This window comes from Crocuta crocuta, unplaced genomic scaffold (genome assembly GCF_008692635.1).
Source record: "Crocuta crocuta isolate KB4526 unplaced genomic scaffold, BGI_CrCroc_1.0 scaffold733, whole genome shotgun sequence".
In the NCBI taxonomy this organism is placed as follows: Eukaryota; Metazoa; Chordata; class Mammalia; order Carnivora; family Hyaenidae; genus Crocuta; species Crocuta crocuta.
In genome coordinates this window covers 181,285-202,733 of record NW_027530993.1, presented here as the reverse complement: position 1 = coordinate 202,733, position 21,449 = coordinate 181,285, and the positions used below count along the sequence as shown (strand labels likewise).

The following is a 21,449-nucleotide window of genomic DNA, read 5'->3' as shown; positions in this document are numbered from 1 at the left end:
TAAACTGTTCCTAACACGGGCTGTTGGAGAGGGCTCTGCTGGGATTCTTACTCAGCTCCAGTAAACCAGAAGGTTACATTCTCGTTCTAGTGTCTGATTTCTCTCTTCCCCATCCAGACAATACTAGTTATCTCCTTGGTTGCCAAAAACAAAGGTAACAACCCAGTGCCCTGGTCTCAGATGAAAGTCGTTTGTTTGCTGTTTGTTTTAAAATAGAAAGAATCCAGTAATAAAAGATGCGGTTGTGGCTTATTAAATCTAAAATGTATAGAATTCTAAAGTCCTGAAAGAGGGAAGCAGGTTCATTATTCTACAGGGAGGCAGATGTAGTGAACATTTATTGAATGCTCACTGTGTGCTAAGTATTATCGGAAGTGCTTCTCTCCAACTGTTTCAGTGAATATGATCCCTGGGGCAAAATGGAAGAACGTAGGATATATTATAATATGAGTTCTAATTTTAAGCCAGAGGCTGCTGTAGAGTAACTCGAAGCCCTCTTCCAGAAGAGAAAATCTTCAAGTCAGCATTTGTTTCCTCTCCAATATTCCCTTCCTCACGCAATTAACTCTAGTCTTTCTTCCATTTTTCCTATGGCAGGATTTTGAATTCCTGATCTCATTTACCGTCCTGAGACTATGAAGACCACACACTGATCAAAAGCTCTGGGGTTAAGATGAGGTATGAGATTAATCACCATTTATTATGCCAAGTTCTCTATTTTATCTAATTTAACAATCCTCTGAGGTAACTTGCAGTATTCTCATTTTTTGAAAATGCAAATAGAAGAAGAACTGAGACATCAAGCTATCTGCTCAAAGCTACACAGCCAATAAGGGATCCCTGAAAGGGGATCATAAGCCATCCCCATCCCTCCATATTCCGCTACCTTTACTCATCACATTTATGGTTAGCTCCTTGCTTGTATGCAATAGACAGAGTAGCATGAATGTGTGGAACGTACTTGGGAACAGATATGTAGTTGGGGACAGTGGGTTTAATGCTGGTTCCTTGCATCTGCTCTCCCACCACCACAAAGTACTGACAACAGGACACATTCCGAGGGAAGAAGCAGACATTATACCTGGAGGTCGGCATCAGCTGCAGGTTTCTGGGCCCCCAGAGTAAAATGGCCTCCCTCTATGACTGTGTGGGTGAGCTGGAGTTTGGAGGCTGCTTTCCTACAGACTATTTCCTCCACAGTATCTTGGCCAATCAGCCGAATAACTTTAACAGACCTGTATGGAGTCAAAGCAGAAGAGGGTGCCGTGAGGGTCCACATGGATGAACACAAGCGTGCAAGGTCAATACACCTGTAGGGAACAAACCCCAAATGCCATGCTCAGGGTACAGCTAAAGGGAGACTGTACTGTGGACCTGAGCATCTGTTAGAGAGATCTGGCCTCCCAGGAGTACTACCTGGAGCTTTCCAAGAGAGTCAGGGACCAGGAGGGGCCGTAACTAAGGTCCCTGGTGGGAACAGAGGAGGAAACCCTCAGGCAGATCTCCGTTATCCTCTGGTCAAAGGGTAAGGCCCATCTTTGCAGCCTAACTCCACAACTCCAGAACTTCATTTTTAAACTGAATCCGACCTTAACTCAGGTACGAGGAGTTAAATCACTTCTAAAGGTTCCTTCTAGTCCTTTCAGGGCTTGATTGTGCTTTTTAACAAATCACGTGTGCAGTGAGAACATGTGCTGACCAGCACTCTTTAACGAGCCAGCAGCAAAGCTGGGCTAAAACCCAGTGCTCTCTCGCCCTCCAGTTGGGGAGATCACGGGGCCCACCAGGCTGTTCACCTCCCCCCCCACCCCCCCAGAGCTGGAGAGGAGACACAGATGCAGAAAAATGCTGATGCTGGAATCTCTCACTTGTTCTGGCCGATCCGGTGAGCCCTGGCAGCAGCCTGCAAGTCATTCTGAGGATTGAAATCACTGTCAACAAAAATAACGGTATCTGCAGCCGTTAGGTTCATGCCCACTCCACCTGAAAGCAATGCAAAAGGAATGCCATCAGCAGCAAGCTGGCCACAGGCTAGACAATAAAGGCCAGGCTACAGGGGCACCAACAGTGAATCAAGATCAGACAGAATCAAGATCAGGCCTCACCCTTCAAACTCACTCCCATCCCTGCCTCCAGGACCCTGCAGTGGTTGACAGTGCTACCTGGGCTCCTACTGCCTGACGTAGGAAAAATTAACTACTGAAAGTGACAGAATGGGAGGAGCAGGGGCAAACAATAAAAGTCGTGCTTCAGTCAGTCCCAGGAAGCCACTTTATATCTTCTCAGTTTAAAAACCTTGGCTGGGGCACCTGGGTGGCTCAATCAGTTAAGCGTCCGACTTCAGTTCAGGTCATGATCTCGTGGATTTGAGCCCCGCGTCAGGCTGTGTTGACAGCCAGCTCAGAGCCTGGAGCCTGTCTTTGGATTCTGTGTCTGTCTCTCTCTCTGATCCTCCCCTGCTCATGCTGACTCTATCTATCTCTCAAAAATAAAACATTAAAAAAAAAAATTAAAAATCTTGGCTGGTCTGTTTGGAATAGTGTGAGTACTAGTCTGTGTAAGAGGACACATACTCTTCCAAAAGAAATATTTTAAATCTGCAAGAGGTCTTCCGCTGTGGGCACGGCTAGGAGGGTGTTACTACGCACCGCAGGCTGTAGCAAGGGTAGCAAGACCCCTGACGCAAGCTAACGAGAGGAGGGACGTTTATTTCCTATGCTCCTAAGCAGAACGGAAACCATCTCCCTCTAACTGGAGGAAACTTCAGAAAGTCTTTTCTGTATTTGTTTCCACATTAATCAAAGAGAGGGTAACAAAACTAATCACAGGCCAAGAACACTCAATGGGACAACTTTCCGGTCTTTCTTCAGCATTGTAGGAAAAGGGCTGAGGAGGCTGTTTGGACAATGAGAATTAATTAAGAGAACCATGAAAGCAAATTGTGGCTTTGTCTTTGATTAATGTGGAAACAAGTACAAAGGGGGCTCCCTTTTGCCAGGGTCGTTACAGCTCATTGCGGAGACAAGCGAGCCTGAAAGCGCTTGTTCCAACGGCCTGAATTAAGGGCTAACTTCTGAGACGGACTACCGACTCTAAGCTGGCTCTCAACACAAGTCAGGCAGGAACGTTCTAATTAAAGCCTTCATATAAAATTAAAACTGGAATAAAGAGATAATAAAGACTGATTACTGAGAGATGCTAAATTATACCTTATAATAATGCCAGCCACGCCTATAATGTGCCAGGCACTGTTCTAAGCGCTTTACGTATAAGGACTCCTTTAATCCTCATGACAGCCCTAAGGGTGGTTTACTATTATTACCCACATTTATAGACATAAGAACAGAGAAGTCCAGAGACTCAGCAGAGATCACACAGTGAGGAAGTGAAGGAGGCAGGAGTGAGTCCCACATGGTCTTGCTCCAGAGCCTTCACTCCCACCCACTGCGCCACAGTAGCTCCCAGACACTTATTTCATTACTGCGTGAGCCATAAAAATTCTCTTCTTCTCGGGTTAATGTCTCTGAGTTCAGCTCTTCTTCATTAAATTAAGGGGTGATGTTTCACAGATTAAGCTATTCTCCATTCTTGTTTGGGACATCTCATGAGCTAGCACTGCCACCTGGTGGCAACATGATTCAATCACAGATCTATCTGAAAGTCGGAAGGAAACCTGTCAAATAAAGAACCCTCCTAATTTATAGCTAAAAAGTGATAGCAAACATGGCCGTCGGTGTTTGGAAAAGGCTCATGTCCAGAAATGCTTCAGTTCTTAAAAGAGTACTCTGTTCTGAGTGATCCTAGTACTCCAAGGAGCTTACTCTTTCTTCCTAACTGGAGACCTTCAGACATGAAGCCACTCGCGGAATATGAAGAGGATAAAACCATGAAAGCATAAAGAGAGCTGCTTTCCCAGCACTGAAGATGCACTTGCCCTGATGCTGCCAGCTACTCCCAGGACCACCCCAGGGATAACTAGGGGTCAGGAACAAGTGGCTGATGCAGGGTGCAGTCTGTGATAATGGAAGCGAGTGAAGCCAAATGAATCAGGTTAGACCTTTGTGAGACAAGATGAGGCTCACGCAGGTGAAAAAACCTCTTACGGTCAGGGATTCTAACATGTCCTTTATGCAGCCTCACAGTACCAGACACTGAAAGGCTTTCTAAGACGGAACTCTCTCTTTATAAAGATACTGATCTCTCTTTAGCAGAAGACACACATCCCTTTGATGTTCCATCAAGACCCAGGCCTACAAAAAACAAGATAATGAAACTAAGATTCTAGAAGTTCGAAACTAAGGTCTGCTTGCTCCAGGACATAAGAATAATTTCATCTCCAAGAACTGATTTCAAATGACTGAAGACTGTATACAAGTACTACAAATGTCCTATAAAATATTTATGTCATAAAGGTAATGTTAAAAATAATTCCAAAGTGGTGGCAATTTCATTAGGATCACAACTTTCTAAAAAGCTAGATTCTGACTGAGCTTTCACAGCACTGTTCCAGACTACTTAAGGGCGGCGGGAGGGGGGCAGGATTACCATCAGACAGGCTGGTACCTCACTTCCCAAACACACAGCTGGGAAAGAGAGCAGTCTCTACTGAATGTGAATTATAGACATCTTACAGGACAACCCCTGCTCAGTGGTCTAAGCAGGTTAAAAATTACTTTCCAACAACTCGTTTCAGTCTTACTTGGCAGCTTAGAAAACTTAAACAGGAAAGAACCCCATGCCAGGAGCCCAGTACTTCGATGAACTTACAACAAACCCCTCAGTTCTCGCATTTTACACTCCTCCTTAATGACCTCACCCTTCAAAAATTCAAAAAAACGTGCTAGTGGCCAGGATGTGAAAGCACTGTATCCGCCCCTATCTGTCTGCTTTGTCAATGCCCGTGTGGCCTACCTGCCCTGGTACTCAGGAGAAAGATAAAAACGGGCTGCTGTCCAAAGTTCTTAATGGCCAGGTGTCTCTCTTCTCCTCTCACAGAACCATCCACACGCTCATAGCTGTATCCTTCACACAGAAAAAGAAAGCAGAAATATAAACCTTTTTCACATATTCTTTGGGGAATAAAACTATCAGCGCAGAAGCAAATGCTAATTTTGTCCCTTTCTATATACAGGTATACCTCTACTTTACACATATCCAATGGGAAATATCTAAATTTGGGGGACATTTCATTGTGTTACAAAAGAACTCAACATAAGGGCACCTGGGTGGCTCAGTCGGTTAAGCATTTGACTTCGGTTCAGGTCATGATCTCATGATTCGTGAGTTTGAGCCCTGTGTTGAGCTCTGTGCTGACAGCTCAGAGCCTAGAGCCTGCTTCAGATTCTGCATCTCCTTCTTTCTGCCCCTCCTCCACTCATGCTGTGTCTCTCTCTTTCTCAAAAATAAATAACATTGAAAAAATAAAAGAATGCAACATAATACACCTCTCTGAGTTTCTTAAATACATGCAGCTGACATATGTGGCATTAGTGGAGTGAACAGTGGATTCTGACTATCTCAAGCAACCTCGAAGCACACTGTGAACCATGCTGTGTGGTACTTTCCAATCCTGCCTGGCCAGAGTTCTTGCTTATGCAAGCAGTAAGGCAAGCACTTGGGTGCTGGTCTGTGAGGCTCCCCAGTGGCCCAGCCATTGCCTTTCAATGAAGCTTCAGATTCTTGACCCATCACCACAGATCCCTGTCAGGAAGGGGAATTATACTCAAGTGCTGTTTGTGGATCTGGGGATTCCTCAACTTGCCGATGGCGTTTCCTGTCAAGTGTCCAGTGGACCAGGTACACTGCAGTACTGGGAGGACATCAAGTGGCTCTAAGAGACCTACTCTGAATTCATGTTCTAAACAGTAAGGTCTGAAGCTGATAGTCCTTCACCACTGATCTCAAGATCAATCAGTGTTACACACTTTTCCCATCATCCCACATAAATTTTCTTCAAAGTGTATTTATTCTGAGAGAGATAGCAAGCATGTGCACAAGCATACAAGTGGGGCAGAGAGAGAGAGGCAGAGAGAGAATCCCAAACAGGCTCCACGCTATCAGTGCAGGGTCTGACACAGGGCTTGAACCCACAAACTGTGAGATAAGATCTAAGTCGAGATCAAGAGCCACTTAACTGACTAAGCCATCCAGAAGCCCTCCACAATAACTTACAATGTAATTATATAATATAATACATAATATATATTTTATATACATAGCTATATAATTTATATAACTTACATATTCAACAGAATACCCAGGTAATAACTTACATTCCCTATTGTTTATATTGAAAAAAAATTCCTTTTGCTTGGCTGCTATGTGGGATCTCCAAAATTTCATCCTTTCTACTGATCCTGAAAAAGTGCTCAAATGTTGAATTCAATGTTGCAAGACACTGAAACTTCTTTTTTAGCAAGTATTTTCAAAACACTCAACGTTCCTGCAACTCACATTTGTTCCAGTACCCACAGTTTTAAATCACACTGTCCATGGGAATGTGTGTGCTTATTTCTGCCCACATGTCTCTACCTGGCTGTCAATCCTTGTGACACACCTCTCTTCTTACTTTCAATCTTCCTTTGGTTCAGAACAAAGTTCTTTCACTGCTTTCCTCTGTAATATCCCCACACCCCAGATTACTCTTCATGGACCTACTGGACTGTTAACTTCAAAAAGGCNCCTCATGCTGTCTCTCTCTCTCTCTCTCTCTCCTAGAAATAAATAAAAAAAAACATTAAAAAAAGAATATAATTAAAAAAAAAAAGCCTTAAGCAATGTAACGGCCAAGGGACACCACCTCTGTAGTCCATGTAGTCTTGGAGAATATCCAACATCTGGGTCATCTGGGAGAAAAGTAAAACTCGATGGCCCCTGGCAAGAAAGAGAAAAGGAAAGGCTGCCAATTCTAGGTATTTAAGGTGAGTTTCTCTCAGGTGAAATTTACCAAAGAATACGAATACCAAAGGGGAAATGTAAATATCATAATCATTTACAGAGACTTCCTGAGACATGCTAAATGTCCCATGTAAACAGCTCCACGTGTAGTCATATCACGTAGAACACAAGTTCTCAAACTGGAGTGGGGATATTTCCAGGAGCAAATGTCAGTGCCCCAGAGGGCATAGAAAGCCCTAGGATAACCAAGAAACCTTCTGGGATGTCAACTTACTAATGGAAAGAAACATACACTTTCATTTTAACAACAAAAGATATATGAAGAATAAAATGCAAAATTCACATGTACAAAAGCCCAAATCAGAAACCCTGAAGAACCTGTAGTCAGCCATCCACAGCCATTCTCTACCTGGGGGTGTAAAATCACTACTCTCTCATCTCCAGCTATATTGGTTGTAAAGTATCACTTCAGAGAAGCCAGGGGCAGGTGGCATCTCATATTTCCTACGATACATTAAAAAACTTACGTAGAGGGAGCAGAGAGGAAAGGAAGAGGCAAAGTGAATGAAGTCAAGAATGAGGATGAGCCTACAGTCCTGTGTATCAGGTATTATTTTAAGTTTTCATAAAGGAAGAAATACAGCACTGTCAAAACAAGAGTGTCATTAAGAAAACTAATTTGATCTGAGCTTGCGATGAGTATAAAGGAACAATTATGAAGAACCCCTTCAAGACTCTAGCCCCAGATGCTTGGAAAAGGCATTGAACTTGAAGCCAAGGGCCTCCATTCTAATCCCAACCCTGTCATTTGCTGGCTGTGTGACTTCAGCACCTATGAAATGAAAAGGTTGGACAGAAGATGCATGGGTCCTCCTCCACCTCTCACACATGTACAGTAGATCTATCAGAGCCAATAAAATACAGTAAGACATGGAAGTATTTGATTTGCACATTCCTAATGTTGGGTGATTTCACCAAATCCAAGGTTTTGAGGTTAGTTCAGGCTCACTTGGGGCAGTTGTCTCACAGGGATAACTTAGAAACCCTTGGGAAGCTGGGCTTTTTCTAGACTCCTCTGTCCTATGGGGACCAGAAGGATTAGGTTGAGGCTGGACACCAGGCTGCTGAGCACTTCACTGAACACGTCAAGCCTCCAGAAGTGACTTAGTCTTCTGCTACCCAACTCATGTCTCTGGGAAAGAGTCCCCCAAGTTCGCCCTGAACCAAACGCCACAGGGTTAACAAAAGTGCATATTTACTAAGCCCTCTTTAGGTACCAATTAATGCAAGGTACCAAAAGGCAATTAAAAAGGATATTCTTGATGTTATCTCTGTCTTTATGGAACTAAACAATACAGTTGGAGTGATGAGATTAATACCAATTAACCAGATAACAGATTAAGGCAGAGCATTGCCAAGAGCTGGATTAGGATCCTAAGTGCTGCAGGAATTCAGGAAAAGGAAGGAGGATTGTGGAGGGGATAGGGTGGGCTGGGGAGGGGTGTGGGTGTAGTTGCAGAGAAGGTGGAACCAGGATCAAGGTCTTAAAAAAAGGAAAACTGAGGTGGGGATGGGGGGGCGCCTGGGTGGCTCAGTTGGTTAAGTGTCCGACTTCGGCTCAGGTCATGATCTCACGGTTTATGGGTTCGAGCCCCAACTCGGACTCTGTGCTGACAGCTCAGAGCCTGGGGCCTGCTTCAGATTCTGTGTCTCCCTCTCTCTCTCTCTCTGCCCCTCCCCCACTCACTCTGTCTCTCAAAATAGAATAAAGATAATAAAAAACATTTTTTTTTTAAAAAAGGAAAACCAGAATTAGTCTCAAAAAAAAAAAACAAAAAAAACAACCAATGACTTGTTTATTATTCTGGTTTTAAAACTCACAAGCTCAGAGCAGAAAATGTGAGCCAACCACCTACCTGGAATACAGGAAGGCCAGGAGCTTATCCAGTAGATGAAGTTTCCCACTGGCCTCGATCAAGTGCTCTCCAATTTCAAAAGGCTCTGGCTCCACACCTGAAAAAGAAAGAAGATGCTCCCAATAATGTGCCTCAAGTCAGGGCAGACTCCTTGAGCAGAGAAGCCCATGGTGAGGCTACAGCAAGAGGCCAAACTCTGGTGATAATGAGCCCACGTCTCATCTCTCTTTGAGGCATTTTATAATTATGTGTTTGCATGATAATCTCAGTGCTGCTCAGCATCAATCACAGAGCCTCATACCCCTAGTAGGCCTAATAAATGCCCATCCAAGGAACAAACCCACTCTCTAGGAAAGGGAGGTACAGGGACATGCTAATGTCCAGAGAACTGAAAATTTGATGAGACTCTCACTTGAAAAAACAAATCAAGAAATAAAGCTTAGATGTATAAAATAGTAATTCTCAGGTTGGGGGATGGCAGTCAGAATAACCTACAGGGCTTCTTTCAAAATCTCCATGTTCCCAATGCTCCCTGCCTTTAAAAAAAGATTCTGAAATGCATCTGATTAAGATTCTGCAATTCATAGGGCTACCAGGCAAACACTCCCTTAAAAGGACTGCAGCAAACCCTGCACATTGATCCTACCATTCTAGTGTCCCCATGGCCAAAGAAGTCCTGGGAGTGTCCCAGAGGCTATCAGAGTGACTCAAAAAAGCCCTAGTTTGAATGAAAATGAAAATACTACATATGGAGACATGCGGTATGTCGCCAAAGCAGCACTTAGAGGGAAATTTGCACACATCTCTAAGGTGGACGGTAAGTAGCAAAGGAGGCTGAGGAGTGGACACAGGCAGATGGAGAAGCAAGAGAAAGTGTTCCAAAGGCCAAAGGAAGAAAGTGTTTCAAGAAAGAAGTGATCAACTGTGTCAAAGGTTTTGAGAGGTTAATTAAAATGTGAACTGACAACCACTGGAGATCACCGGTGAACTTGCAAAGTTCGGTGGTGATGATGAAAGGCTGGCCATAGAGAGGGTTTAAGACAATGGGACATCTAATCACGAAGAAATGATCCCTAAATCCAGATGAGACAACCCATAAAACAACTGGCCTCTATTCTTCAAAATTGTAATTTCATGAAAGGTTTAAAAAAAAAAAAAAAAAGGTGACAGACAAATGCAATTCCGGATCTATGACTGGATCCTGAATTTGAAAAGTCAAAGCCATGAGGAAGACATTAAGGGGACAACTGAAGAAAGTTGAGTATGAACGATATATTAAATTACATCAACATAAAAAAATTAACAAGAGAAAATGGGGGCAACACTAGACAGTAAATACAGGCAATTCTTTTGAAGAATTTTGCTATGAGGTTGGCTACACAAATGTCCATGAAAAGCAATGTAAGAAAAAAGGGCACTGTCTCACCATCAAACAAATATGGGTGATCCACACACTTTCGAAGCTGAGACAAGACATTCTGAAGTTTCACTTTCTTTGCTGTCTCATTTTCAAATGCATCTGAAAACGGAGACACAGAGAGAGACAGAGAGATGGACTACTGAAGAAAAACAAAAAAACGCAAAAAACCTGTTTCCATAAATAACTGTATTATTTCAGTATTGTAATCTCTCAAACCTGTGTTAACCTTCTAAATGTCACGGGAATTGCATTAATTAACAGCATACTGGGGTGCGTGGGTGGCTCAGTCAATTGAGCATCCAAATCTTGATTTCAGCTCAGGTCATGATCCCAGAGTTGTGGGATCAAGCCTGCATTGGGCTCCACACTGAGCATGCTTAAGATTTTCTCTCTCTCTCCCTCTGCCCTTCTCCCCAGCGCATGCACGCTCCCTCTAAAAAAAGGCAAAGTGACCGACTCCATTCCCACTTCCAATTCCTCCCATCTGGGAGGAATGTGTCAAATTCCGTGCAATGTGTCAAATATGTGACAGGGTAGAAGATGAAAGGCATGGCTGGCATACCTAGCATATTTGTGTAACTAACTTCTACAGGTATGGACAACTGGGTGGGGGAAGAAAAGGAAATTTCACCAGTGCAACAACCAATAAAGTCTGTATTATAGTAAAGATACCCTGCACGGTTTCGTTGCATCTGACCTGAACTATATTCAGAACACGAAATTCCATCCCATGTTACCATATGAAGCAAATATGATAGTAAAATATTCCCCTCCATGAAATCACATCCTCGGTGAGTTTCTAGGCAGTCAAGTGCCCTCTGCTTACCTAGGTCTTTCATCAGCACGGCCTTGTAGCACTTTTTCTGCAGTGCTGACAGGCCGTGGTAGATCACTACCTCTGTCTTCTTGGGAAGGTCTGTGGCGACCTCGGCTTTCACCCGCCTCAGCAGAAACGGCTGCAAGAGTTTGTGTAGCTCACTTGCTGTGTAAGGAAAGAAACCAACAACACATAAAGTGTAGGATAAAATTTTCATACCAATTCCACATGCTAGACCATTAGTTATTTTTCATAGTACAGGTGAGCCTTGAACGACACGGGTTTGAACTACGCAGGCTGACTTAAGTGTAGACTTTCCCCCCCATAAATACAATACAGTACTGTAAATGTATTTTCTCTTCCTTGGGATTTTCCTAACATTTTCTTTTCTCTGGCTCACTTGATAGTAAGCATACAGTATACAATACATATAACACACAAAATATGTCTTAACTGTTCACATTATCGGTAAAGCACCCAGTCAACGGCACGCTATTGGCAGTTAAGTTTGGGAAGTCAAAACGTTGCAGCAGATTTTCAACTGTATGGGGGCAGTCAGCACCCTACCCCTGTGTTGAAGGATCAGCTGTGTTTCTTCCTTCACCAGGTTCTTTTTCCCAGCTCCTCCTGAAATCATTACTGGCTCTCAACTCAAGAACTAGGAACACTCAAAAAACTTGATTTTTATGAATAACCTCATTTGCAGAGTTGTACTGCTTCCTGGATACTTCTGCACTTAATCTGACTGACTAGCATAAGGGCCTAGAAGTGTAGGACAAGTACTATTATCCCCGTTTTTAGAGCTAAGTTAGGCAAGGCTCTGAGAAATTAAGCACACCTTAACCAAAGTCACCCAGCTGGATGCTAATGGTGCATTAGTTCTTTTCACTTCAACGCCCTTGGTCTTTCCCCAAGGGTCATGAACTTCAAAAACTAGCCTGAGCTGGCATTCTGCTGCATGTTGGGTTGCCAAGTACAGCAAACAAAAATTCAAGAATGGAGTGAAATATAAATTCCACTTAAACAAAATATGTTTTTAATGGGAGGATGTCCCACATGATATGTGACGGGCTGGCATGTATTTTATCTGGACCGTAGACGTGGAGGCGCTGAGAGCAGGCTCCCTGGGGAAACTTCTGCTTGCAGTACAGGCAGGCTGAGAAGCCTGTCCAACTCCCACTCACTAGGACATGCACACCCACTAGCAGGCATGCCCAGCATTGGTTTCGAACACTCATCCTGGGATATTACTACAGGGACAGAGAATTCTGCGCGGCAGAGGGGCAAAGGAGCAAGAGGAAGGAGGCGCAGCTGGCCCTGTACAAATGAGGACACTCCCGGCCTCACTTCCTGCATCCATCCATCCATCCCAGACTGTGATTTGGGTGCACAGCTAACAGAAACCCCAGCACCATGGAATGCTGAACAGAGGTTTGGGCCTCTAGCACCCACATACTGTTCTGCCTCAAGAAACAGCTTACAAAATTATAGAAATTACACATGAGTAAAAACAAAGTCTGCACCCCAGCAGATACTTCCCATTTCTTCCAAAAATGATCCAAGGAGCCCTACTGGAGAATCACATAACAAACAAGTAAGAATCATGAAGAGCAGACAATTGGGAACAACATGAGGGGATGCAGCACCACCTTAGCTTTCTGTGGCTCCTTCTCCCTGGAAGGTGTCCTCTGATTATCGATTCTCTTTCTTTTCTATCTTTAACTGGTGTCTATTGTGCACCAGGGCAGCTTCTGGGCCCAGACCTCTTGGCATGATTTGTAGGAAGGGAACTTGCCTGATTCAGACTCTTTCTCGATATCCTGGTAACGCTGAACAAAATCTCCCACCTGCTCCTTGGGAAATATATCAGGCTCCACAAAACTGAGCAGTGAGTAGAGCTCTTGGAGGCTGTTCTGGATGGGAGTTCCGGTCAACAGGAGACTGAAGACTACTGAGAACTCAAATATATAAAATAAAAATTAAAAATCCATAACCTCGAAAAGCAAGTCTAAGTTACTGTCAAAACCTTTACAAAGAGAGGCATGATTTAATGGGATGGCCACGAAGACATGAAATCAGAAGACTCAGGTTCAAGTGTACACCAGCTGTTTGATGTAGGAAATAATACCCTTCAGTTCCAACTACAGGAAGGGGATAATAATCCTGGGAATGAGATACTCTTACAAGGAGGTGAGTAACATCACTGTGTGAACTCTGAAGTACTGCATGAATATTCAATATGGTTATTACTGTTCAATCTTTGTGAGAATTCAAGTGGTATGTTACTACCCACATGGTGAGTTTACTGAAACTTCAGAGGCAGCTGGTATACACTTAAGCAGTTTGAAAAAGCTATAGCATAAGGCCCACCACAAGCAGGAAGCAAGAAGATCTACACTAAAAGAGTGTCCTTTTGTAAAACTTCACAGTGTATCACATCCAAAACATCAAGATTTCTGGAGGTTTCTGAGCTTTATACAGCCCCAAATGAAAGAAATTCTTTAAGTTTTGGGCAGTTGATAAGAACACCAAGAATAAGAGAATGAAATATAGGGTTAGGAAAAACAGTTACAGATATTAGGTTAAGCAAAGGACAAGCTCTAAGTTGACATTTATAAGAACTTATACCATTTGAGTTAAGTAATGCAGCAAAACCAGAAAGCTGTATCTTGCACATTTCATTTAAAAAAATTAAATACAGTATATGTACTTATATACCCACCTATATGCATATGTACACTTACTAGATACAAAAACAGTCTCTTTTGATTTCTAGAACAATACGCATGTGTATATGCTTCAGCATTCATAAACACAGCAAAGGATATAGCAGCAGATATATGCAGGGGAGTAAATTATTAATGGTTTTTATTTTTATTCTTGTGTTTCTGTATTTAGATTTGGGAAAGGGTCATAAGACCATACAGCTTTTGTAGTAAGGAAAGGTAACACATGAAATGCAATTAAAACTGATTTAAAAATGCTATTTGTTTTGTTTTGTTTTAAAATTGTCTAATCAATGTCCATCCACTCACGCCTGGTCTGCCTGTAGGGCAATGGTTTCCTGTATTCTGAGTATGGGAACTGGTCAGAAATAAACGCTTCCAATAACCAGCCCACATTTTTATAATCTATGCTCACCAAGCAAAGAGCTGGGGTGACCAAAGAATATGACGGCTGCTGGTGACCACAGTCAACTTATAGTCACATGAGCTAATGTACTTACTCAAAGTAGTGTCCATTTTAGCAACAAAATTTATTCCTGGGTGAAAAAAACCTGGAGATGATCTCTTTATGTACAGTATTCTATAAACTTTTTGTGTAGGATACCTTGCAAATATTTCTCATGTTGTTAAATATTCATCTACATCATCTTTCAGGGCAGCCTCACTCTGTCAAGGTATGGGACTTAACTTTGTGAATGTACTTTGTAAGTGTAAACGAGGTGTAGCATAAATTGTATGACCAACTCCCTATGTCTCACTACAAATGGCTTCCAATTTTCACAAACAAGCTGAAAACAATATTCGTCCACCTCTCAGCTCCCTCAATACATGCACTTCTTTCCAGCCAACAAGTTGTCTGTAATTCAAACCTCACTTACAAAGGAATGCTTAGATGACACAGAATTCCTCACAGAATTCCTGGGCCTTAGTTTCCGTATGAACAACAAGGAGAGGCTCTGGGCCAGCACAAGAACTTAGTTTCCCTGCTCCAAGCCCAGGGTTCCTCTACAACACTGGCTTCTCCTCTCCCACTCTACATTAGTGACCTGGCATTATACATCATGAAGCAGTCTCTTCCAGAGACTTTGGGGAAAAGATACTGTTAACAGTCCCTAAAAGAAGGCAAACACAGAGCAGAGGCAGCCCCACCAGGGGACAGTCATCTCTGAGATTGGACCAATAATAGACAGTGACCATCCCTGCATCAAAATAGTAAAAACTCCACCATTTATCCATTAAATACAGAATCCAGACCTAAGATTTTCCTCCAAATCACCTCTAATCTTATTACCTGATTTGTTATGGGACAGGGACTAGACTTCAGCGACAGTCACAGGAATTCATACACGTGGTATCATGAACAAGCCTTTACTAGGTCAGCAAACAGAAGGGCACTCCTTACTCACAAGCTGTTCCACTCGCTCCTCAGAAAAGAGGGCAAAGCTAGGGCTACACTGACATCTCTCATTTCTCACTGGGCCAGAATGATGCCAGAGATCAAGAGAAGGGAAGGAGATCAAGGGTGTCACACTCAAAAGTATGACAAAGACAAGAGAGACTGGAGCTAATAGTCAATGGCATGCAATGGGTCTCCTCATGACTCCATGTGAACTGTCAAATTTTTTAAAAAGGTAAATGGGGGGATATGTCTGCTATTGCAGACAGAAGAGTTATAATAAGATTATTTTTAAAGAACTACCCCTTTTAAGAAGATCAAAAGAGAGCTGAAACATTTCCAAAAATACAATGTATTTTATTGGGGTAGCATCTTATTACCTGATAACCAGAGTTCAGTACATGTTATCTCCTGTGTGAAAGATGAGAGGAAGGAGAAGTGAAGCCATTTAAGTACTACTCTGTCACTCGCAAAATGTTTATTTAGCCCTGCAGAGATCTGACTGAAAGAAAAAATGTTTCAACTTCGCTGACTCTACACAGGCCTAAAATAGTATTTTTTTAAAGGAAGTTATACAAAAACTAAGACTGTCCTATGAGTTTACCTCTGAAAGTGTCTTATGCAGCAAGGAGCTTTGGTTTTTCAACCTGTGAGCTTCATCCACAACAAGAACGCTCCAAGGGAAGCTGTGAGAGAAAAATCCAAGCTTTCAGTTTTGTGTAAAAACTCCAACACCTATCTTATAGCCAAACAGTCTTCCCATAAAACTCTAACTATTGTTGGGAAGGCTAATATTAAGGCCATTCTGTTAGAAACACACTCAAGGTGCCTTCTTATCTGAAAGACTGCCTTGTACATGAGATACCATCTAGATAAGGTAGTACATTTAAGGGAATTTTTTTCTCAAGACAGGAAAGACCTGTGCATAAAGGCGGAAAGGAAGGAGCTGGAGACAGAAAGCAAAAGGAAACGCTTGTAATCACCGACTAGCTCCCAGACACTGTGCTTGGGGCTTTACGTCTGTTATTTAATCCAAAAGAATATGGTGAGTAGGCCCTATTGGGCTCATTTTACCAACAAGGAGACTAAAGCTCAGAAAGATTAGGTAACTAGGTCAAGGTCATAACGCTAGAATTTTGTGCTGCTGAGATTGAAACCCAGAAGAAAAATTAAGGGAAAATGGTGTCACGGTAGCTTAAAAAGTGTAACTAAAAAAACTGGGGAAGCAGTGAGTAAGATCAAACGTTACAGATGTCCAGGTAGATACATCCATTGGATATGCTAACATGGAAGTCATTGACGGCTGCTGCCAAAGCACATTTTGTAGCATAGTTAAGTTACAACAATTTCTCAAGACCTGAGCCATAATCAAGAGTCAGAAGCTTTAACTGACTGAGCCACCCAGGCACCTCAAGATGTTTATTTTTTTGGGACACTCTTCAAAAGCCTCCACATGGGGCACTTGAGTGGCTCAGTCAGTTAAGTGTTTAACTCTTGCTTTCAGCTCAGTTCATGATCCCGTGGTTCCTGGGATTGAGCCCCACATCAGGCTCCATGCTGACAGTGCACAGAGACTGCTCCTGGTTTTCTCTCTCCCCATCCCTCCCCCACTCACTCTCTCTTAAAATAAACAAACTTAAAAAAAAAATTAGGGGCGCCTGGGTGGCTTAGTCGGTTAAGCGTCCAACTTTCGCTTAAGTCATGATCTCGTGGTTCGTGGGTTTGAGCCCTGCATCGGGCTCTGTGCTGACTGCCAGCTCAGAGCCTGGAGCCTATTTCGGAGTCTGTGTCTCCTTCTCTCTCTGACCCTCCCCTGCTCACGCTGTATCTCTCTTTCCTAGAAATAAATAAAAATATTTAAAAAATTAAAAGAAAAAGTCTCCACAACACTAAGTGCTGCATTTGGGGGTGTCTTGCCATTATTAGCAACGTGGCCTTGGCATGGCTACCTAATTTCTTGCTTTCTTCATTTGTAAGATATACACTTGCCTACTGGGATTTTCATGAAGATCACCTAGGATACATTAAGTAACCAAAAACATCTACGACCCACTCTTCTCGCCTTTTGAGACTTCCCACATCCTGCCTTGTACTATGAGTGCCAGTATACTGTACAGTGCCTCTCCCTCTGCTGCAGTCCACGTCCTCCTGGGGGCTCTTCAGTTTCTTTTCCTGGCACTGCTGCTAACTCCCAAACAGTGTCTTTCCAGGAAAGAGACCTTCAACAAATATTCAGTTGGATATTAGTAATAAAAAAAGGAAAAGAGAGGGGAAGCCTATTTTCTTCTTAAGAAGAGTAAGATAACATGCTCACTTAAATGGAACTTACGGGTTAGAAGTCATGAAATCTGTGACTGCCTTTAGCATCTCAAAATAAGATGAAAATAGAAATCCAACTCAGAAGAAGCTGGATGAGAAATAACATCTGAAATACTGAAGAAACGCTTTGAAAACAAAAAGTTCCTGGATATTACAGACGCAAATCCCCACCTAACCACATCAAAACTGCACCTGCTATGGAGAATGAAATCCTGTCAACATACCTTTTCTTCTGTACCTAGAGTCTGGGTGGTGTTGAATGTATGTGGTCACTGCAGTCTTGACCCTATACTGCAATCGATTACCCCTGGTATCAGATGGAACGGAAGAATTAAACCTCAGCTCCCTACGCTTCATGAGCTGATGTGAAAGCCTGGAAGCTAACTAATTAAAAGTATATTTAAAACTCCCTTCCTAAAAAGTTAATTTCATAGCACTGGCTGCTACTTGAAGATACTTCAAGTATCAAGAAAGGCTCAAATAATTCACTTTCTGTACTGTAGTAAACTCTCCAAATAGCAGTCTTGAAAGGTATCTTTGCAATTTGCAATGTAAAGAATCTAGTATTTATTAACCACCCACCATGGACACCTTCTTTAATCCTCACAACGGCCATCCAAAGTAGAGATTATCCTCATTTTCCTGATGAAGAAGCTGAAGCTCACTAAGGTTAGGTGACCAGGGACACGCAGCTAATGAGGAAGGGGCGAGCCTACAGGCTCGCAGGACTCCTGCTGTGCCACTGGCCGGTGAGACTCATGGAAGACATACTCATGGAGATGTGCAGACAGACCACAAAAGAGACAAAGTACTAAAACGTAAAGGAAAGACGTAACTCTCATGCTATATTCAACAGTTTCTGAAGTACTGCAACATACTCACGATTTTAGAAATGATGAATCTCTTAAGCAAATCTGAAAAATTAAGAGAAAAGACACATTATAAAGGCTAGTATTAATGTAACTGGTATTAATAAGCTAGTTTCGTGTTAGCTAAATCCTATAGTTTAGGAGAGTTAAGTCTTAATCATTTACTAAGTAAAAAAAGTTCTGAACATAACTTCTTAGTAGCGCTACTTTAGAGGAAAACAAAACCTAGGCACAAGTGGAAGGAAAGTCTTGCCTTCACTTAGAGACTAAAAACTTCAGAGGACACTGGCACTGAGTGTCCTCTACTCTCATCCTGCAGTAAAAGACAGCGGCTCAGCCCACAAAACCCTCTCCCCTGCCTGCCTCCTCCTTCCTCCTCTTCATGGCCAACAGGCAGCTCAAATGCCACCCCTTCACCGGGGCACCTTCACTCTTGTCGCACCAGAGGGAGAGACAGCCAACAAATTTGGAACACAGTGGTCCTTCACTTCCTTTGGTCACAATCCCTCTGTGACAATCTAATGAGAGTAGACTTTCCTCCCAGAAAAATGCATGCTCTCCAAATAAATTCAACTTAATTCCAGTGGATTCTACAACTTCTACAGTCCCAGGTTAAGAGTTCTTGACAGAGAGAAAGGAATGCCAACCTCATAGGTAGTTAGCAGCACATGAAAACGAGACTCTTGTTTCATGTCCTGCTGTAGCCGGGCTCTCTCCTCTTTGTCACCTGCATATGTGACACAGGAAAGTCCTGGAGCAAACCTGGATCCAAGAAAAGAGGTAGGTGAACACCAATGCAGAGCCGAAGGGAAGTGTGTGTATCTAGAAAACTACATTTCATGAAAAGATTACTGACGTGCAGACTTCATCATGTCCTGTAACCAGAAAGAGTTCTAGAACTCTGAAATCTTAAATAAGGTAACAGGTAAACCTATAGGTTAAGTTTCTATGTGAACAGATGGAAGGGTCGGATGAACATCTACAAGAACTTGGTGCTAATTCTGAAGAGAAAACTAATTTTTTCCACGTTGGTTACTTCCTACCTCCCTGTGAAAAAGGTGGTTTCTCCTTTAGCTCAGCATAATTTAATGAGTACCAATCTTCAAATTGATAATAACTAACAATAACATCCACTGGACCCTCCCCCCACCGATCAGATTCTGTCAGAGTTCTCTGGAAGAAATAAAATCACTGCTTAGAACAATATGTTTATCGTATTTGACATACCACCAGAAAAAAAAAATCATACTCAATGTAAAAAACTTCAGTACCTCTCCATCTCTTCTGTCCAGTTGCTCAAAACAGACAAGGGGCAAAGAATCAGAAATGGTCCTTCATCATTTAATCTTCCCGCCAAATAAATGAAGAGAGCAATGGTCTGGAACACACAAAAAGAAGGCAATTTTTATAACATTATTACTTTCCCATGAGAAACAACCACCAAGTTCCCACAGCCTTGTACGGAACACAACTCTTATAGAAGACTTGGTGCACAAAAAAAATAATGTGCAATCTTCCACACATTGGGAGAGTCATCCATTCCTAGAGCGAAATCCTGTATGTGTAAATATAATGGCCAAAGAAATTCATGGTACTCGATTACATCAACAGTTAATAAGCAATGATGCTCACTCAGTATTTATGTAATTAACCCTTCAATGTGAAGGGAAAAAATTAGGAAAGACAAACAGAAATAAATGAAAAAATGCAAATAATGCACAAGATCAAGAATACTCTGAAACCATAAGGCAAGAACTTCCAGGATGTGACTACATATGACCTACCACGTGGTGGCCTCCTGCCTTCCTAACTCTCTTTCTCCTTTCCCTAAGGTTTGCCGTCCAGCCACGTGCATTTATAGAGCACCTTCTATTTGCTAAGCACTGTTGTAAGTTTTGGAATATAACACTGAACAAACCAGACAAAGCTCCCAGCTCTCCTGGAGCATACGTTCTAGTGAGGAAAACAAACGATAAATAATTCATAAGCTTAAATAGGTCTTAAAAAACCAAACTCTTTGTAAAGCCAAATAGGCACGTTTTAGGATAAGGTTGTACACACAGCTTTTAAAAGTTTCTTTGGGGCGCCTGGGTGGCTTAGTCGGTTAAGCGTCCGACTTTCGCTTAGGTCATGATCTCGTGGTTCGTGGGTTCGAGCCCCGCATCGGGCTCTGTGCTGACTGCCAGCTCAGAGCCTGGAGCCTGTTTCACTCTGTGACTCCCTCTCTCTCTGACCCTCCCCTGCTCACGCCGTGTGTCTCTCTCTCTCCTAGAAAACAAAAAACAAAAAACAAAAAACATTAAAAGTTTCTTTGAAATTTAAGGTTGCTGTGGGGGCACCTGTGGCTCAGTTGGTTAAGCTTTTGACTTTGGCTCAAATCACGATCTCACGGTTCATGGGTTTGAGCCCCACGTTGGGCTCTGTGCTGACAGCTCGGAGCCTGGAGCCTGCTTCAGATTCTGTATCTCCCTCTCTCTCTGACCCTCCCCTGCACACACTGTGTTTCTCTCTCAGAAATAAATAAAACATTAAAAAAATTTTTTTAAACAAAATGCTGAACCATTTTTGAGAAAATTTATCCTAAAGACACATTCCAAAACCCTGAAAAGGCTATATGCCCAAAGATGTTCACAGTAAGGTTAAATAGCACAAAAAGAAAGGACCCAGTCATTCCTCATCTGTGTAATATTTAAGTAAATTACAATGAACTCTCTTGACGGAGTACTATGTAGCCAGCAGAAAACAACTGTGAAGAATATAATAAATAAAATGGATAACTACAATGACAATGTTAGATTAATAAAATACAAACTACAGGGGCTGCTGGGTGGCTCAGTCAGTTAAGTGTTGGACTCTTAATCTCAGCTCAGGTCCTGATCTCAGGGTCATGAGTTCAAGCTCCACACTGATCTCCACAACCAGCATGGAGCCTACTTAAACAAGCAAATAAACTATATGCTCACTATGTTAACCATTTAAGACATACTGTACTCCTGTTCACGGTTATGGTTAGAGTGTGTGGTTAGAGGGTAACAGTTACTTTTTAACTGATTGCATTAATTATACAGTGAAAATAATTTCCCTTTTTA

The 21,449-nt window shown here is 42.4% G+C and overlaps 1 protein-coding gene across 1 annotated transcript in view; it reads right to left on the bottom strand.

The window, feature by feature from the left end:
* The window catches only part of CHD1L (chromodomain helicase DNA binding protein 1 like), a 58,642-nt gene that overhangs the window by 23,229 nt on the left and 13,964 nt on the right, over nt 1–21,449 (bottom strand). The window contains exons 3-14 of the mRNA XM_077770515.1: nt 19,632–19,738; nt 19,008–19,122; nt 18,374–18,405; nt 15,777–15,858; nt 12,846–13,008; nt 11,060–11,215; nt 10,240–10,332; nt 8,814–8,910; nt 6,800–6,873; nt 4,912–5,022; nt 1,869–1,983; nt 1,082–1,235 (exon numbers count right to left, since the gene is read on the bottom strand). Coding sequence (XP_077626641.1) covers nt 1,082–1,235; nt 1,869–1,983; nt 4,912–5,022; nt 6,800–6,873; nt 8,814–8,910; nt 10,240–10,332; nt 11,060–11,215; nt 12,846–13,008; nt 15,777–15,858; nt 18,374–18,405; nt 19,008–19,122; nt 19,632–19,738 — 1,299 coding nt within the window. The remainder of the gene's footprint in view (nt 1–1,081; nt 1,236–1,868; nt 1,984–4,911; nt 5,023–6,799; nt 6,874–8,813; nt 8,911–10,239; nt 10,333–11,059; nt 11,216–12,845; nt 13,009–15,776; nt 15,859–18,373; nt 18,406–19,007; nt 19,123–19,631; nt 19,739–21,449) is intronic.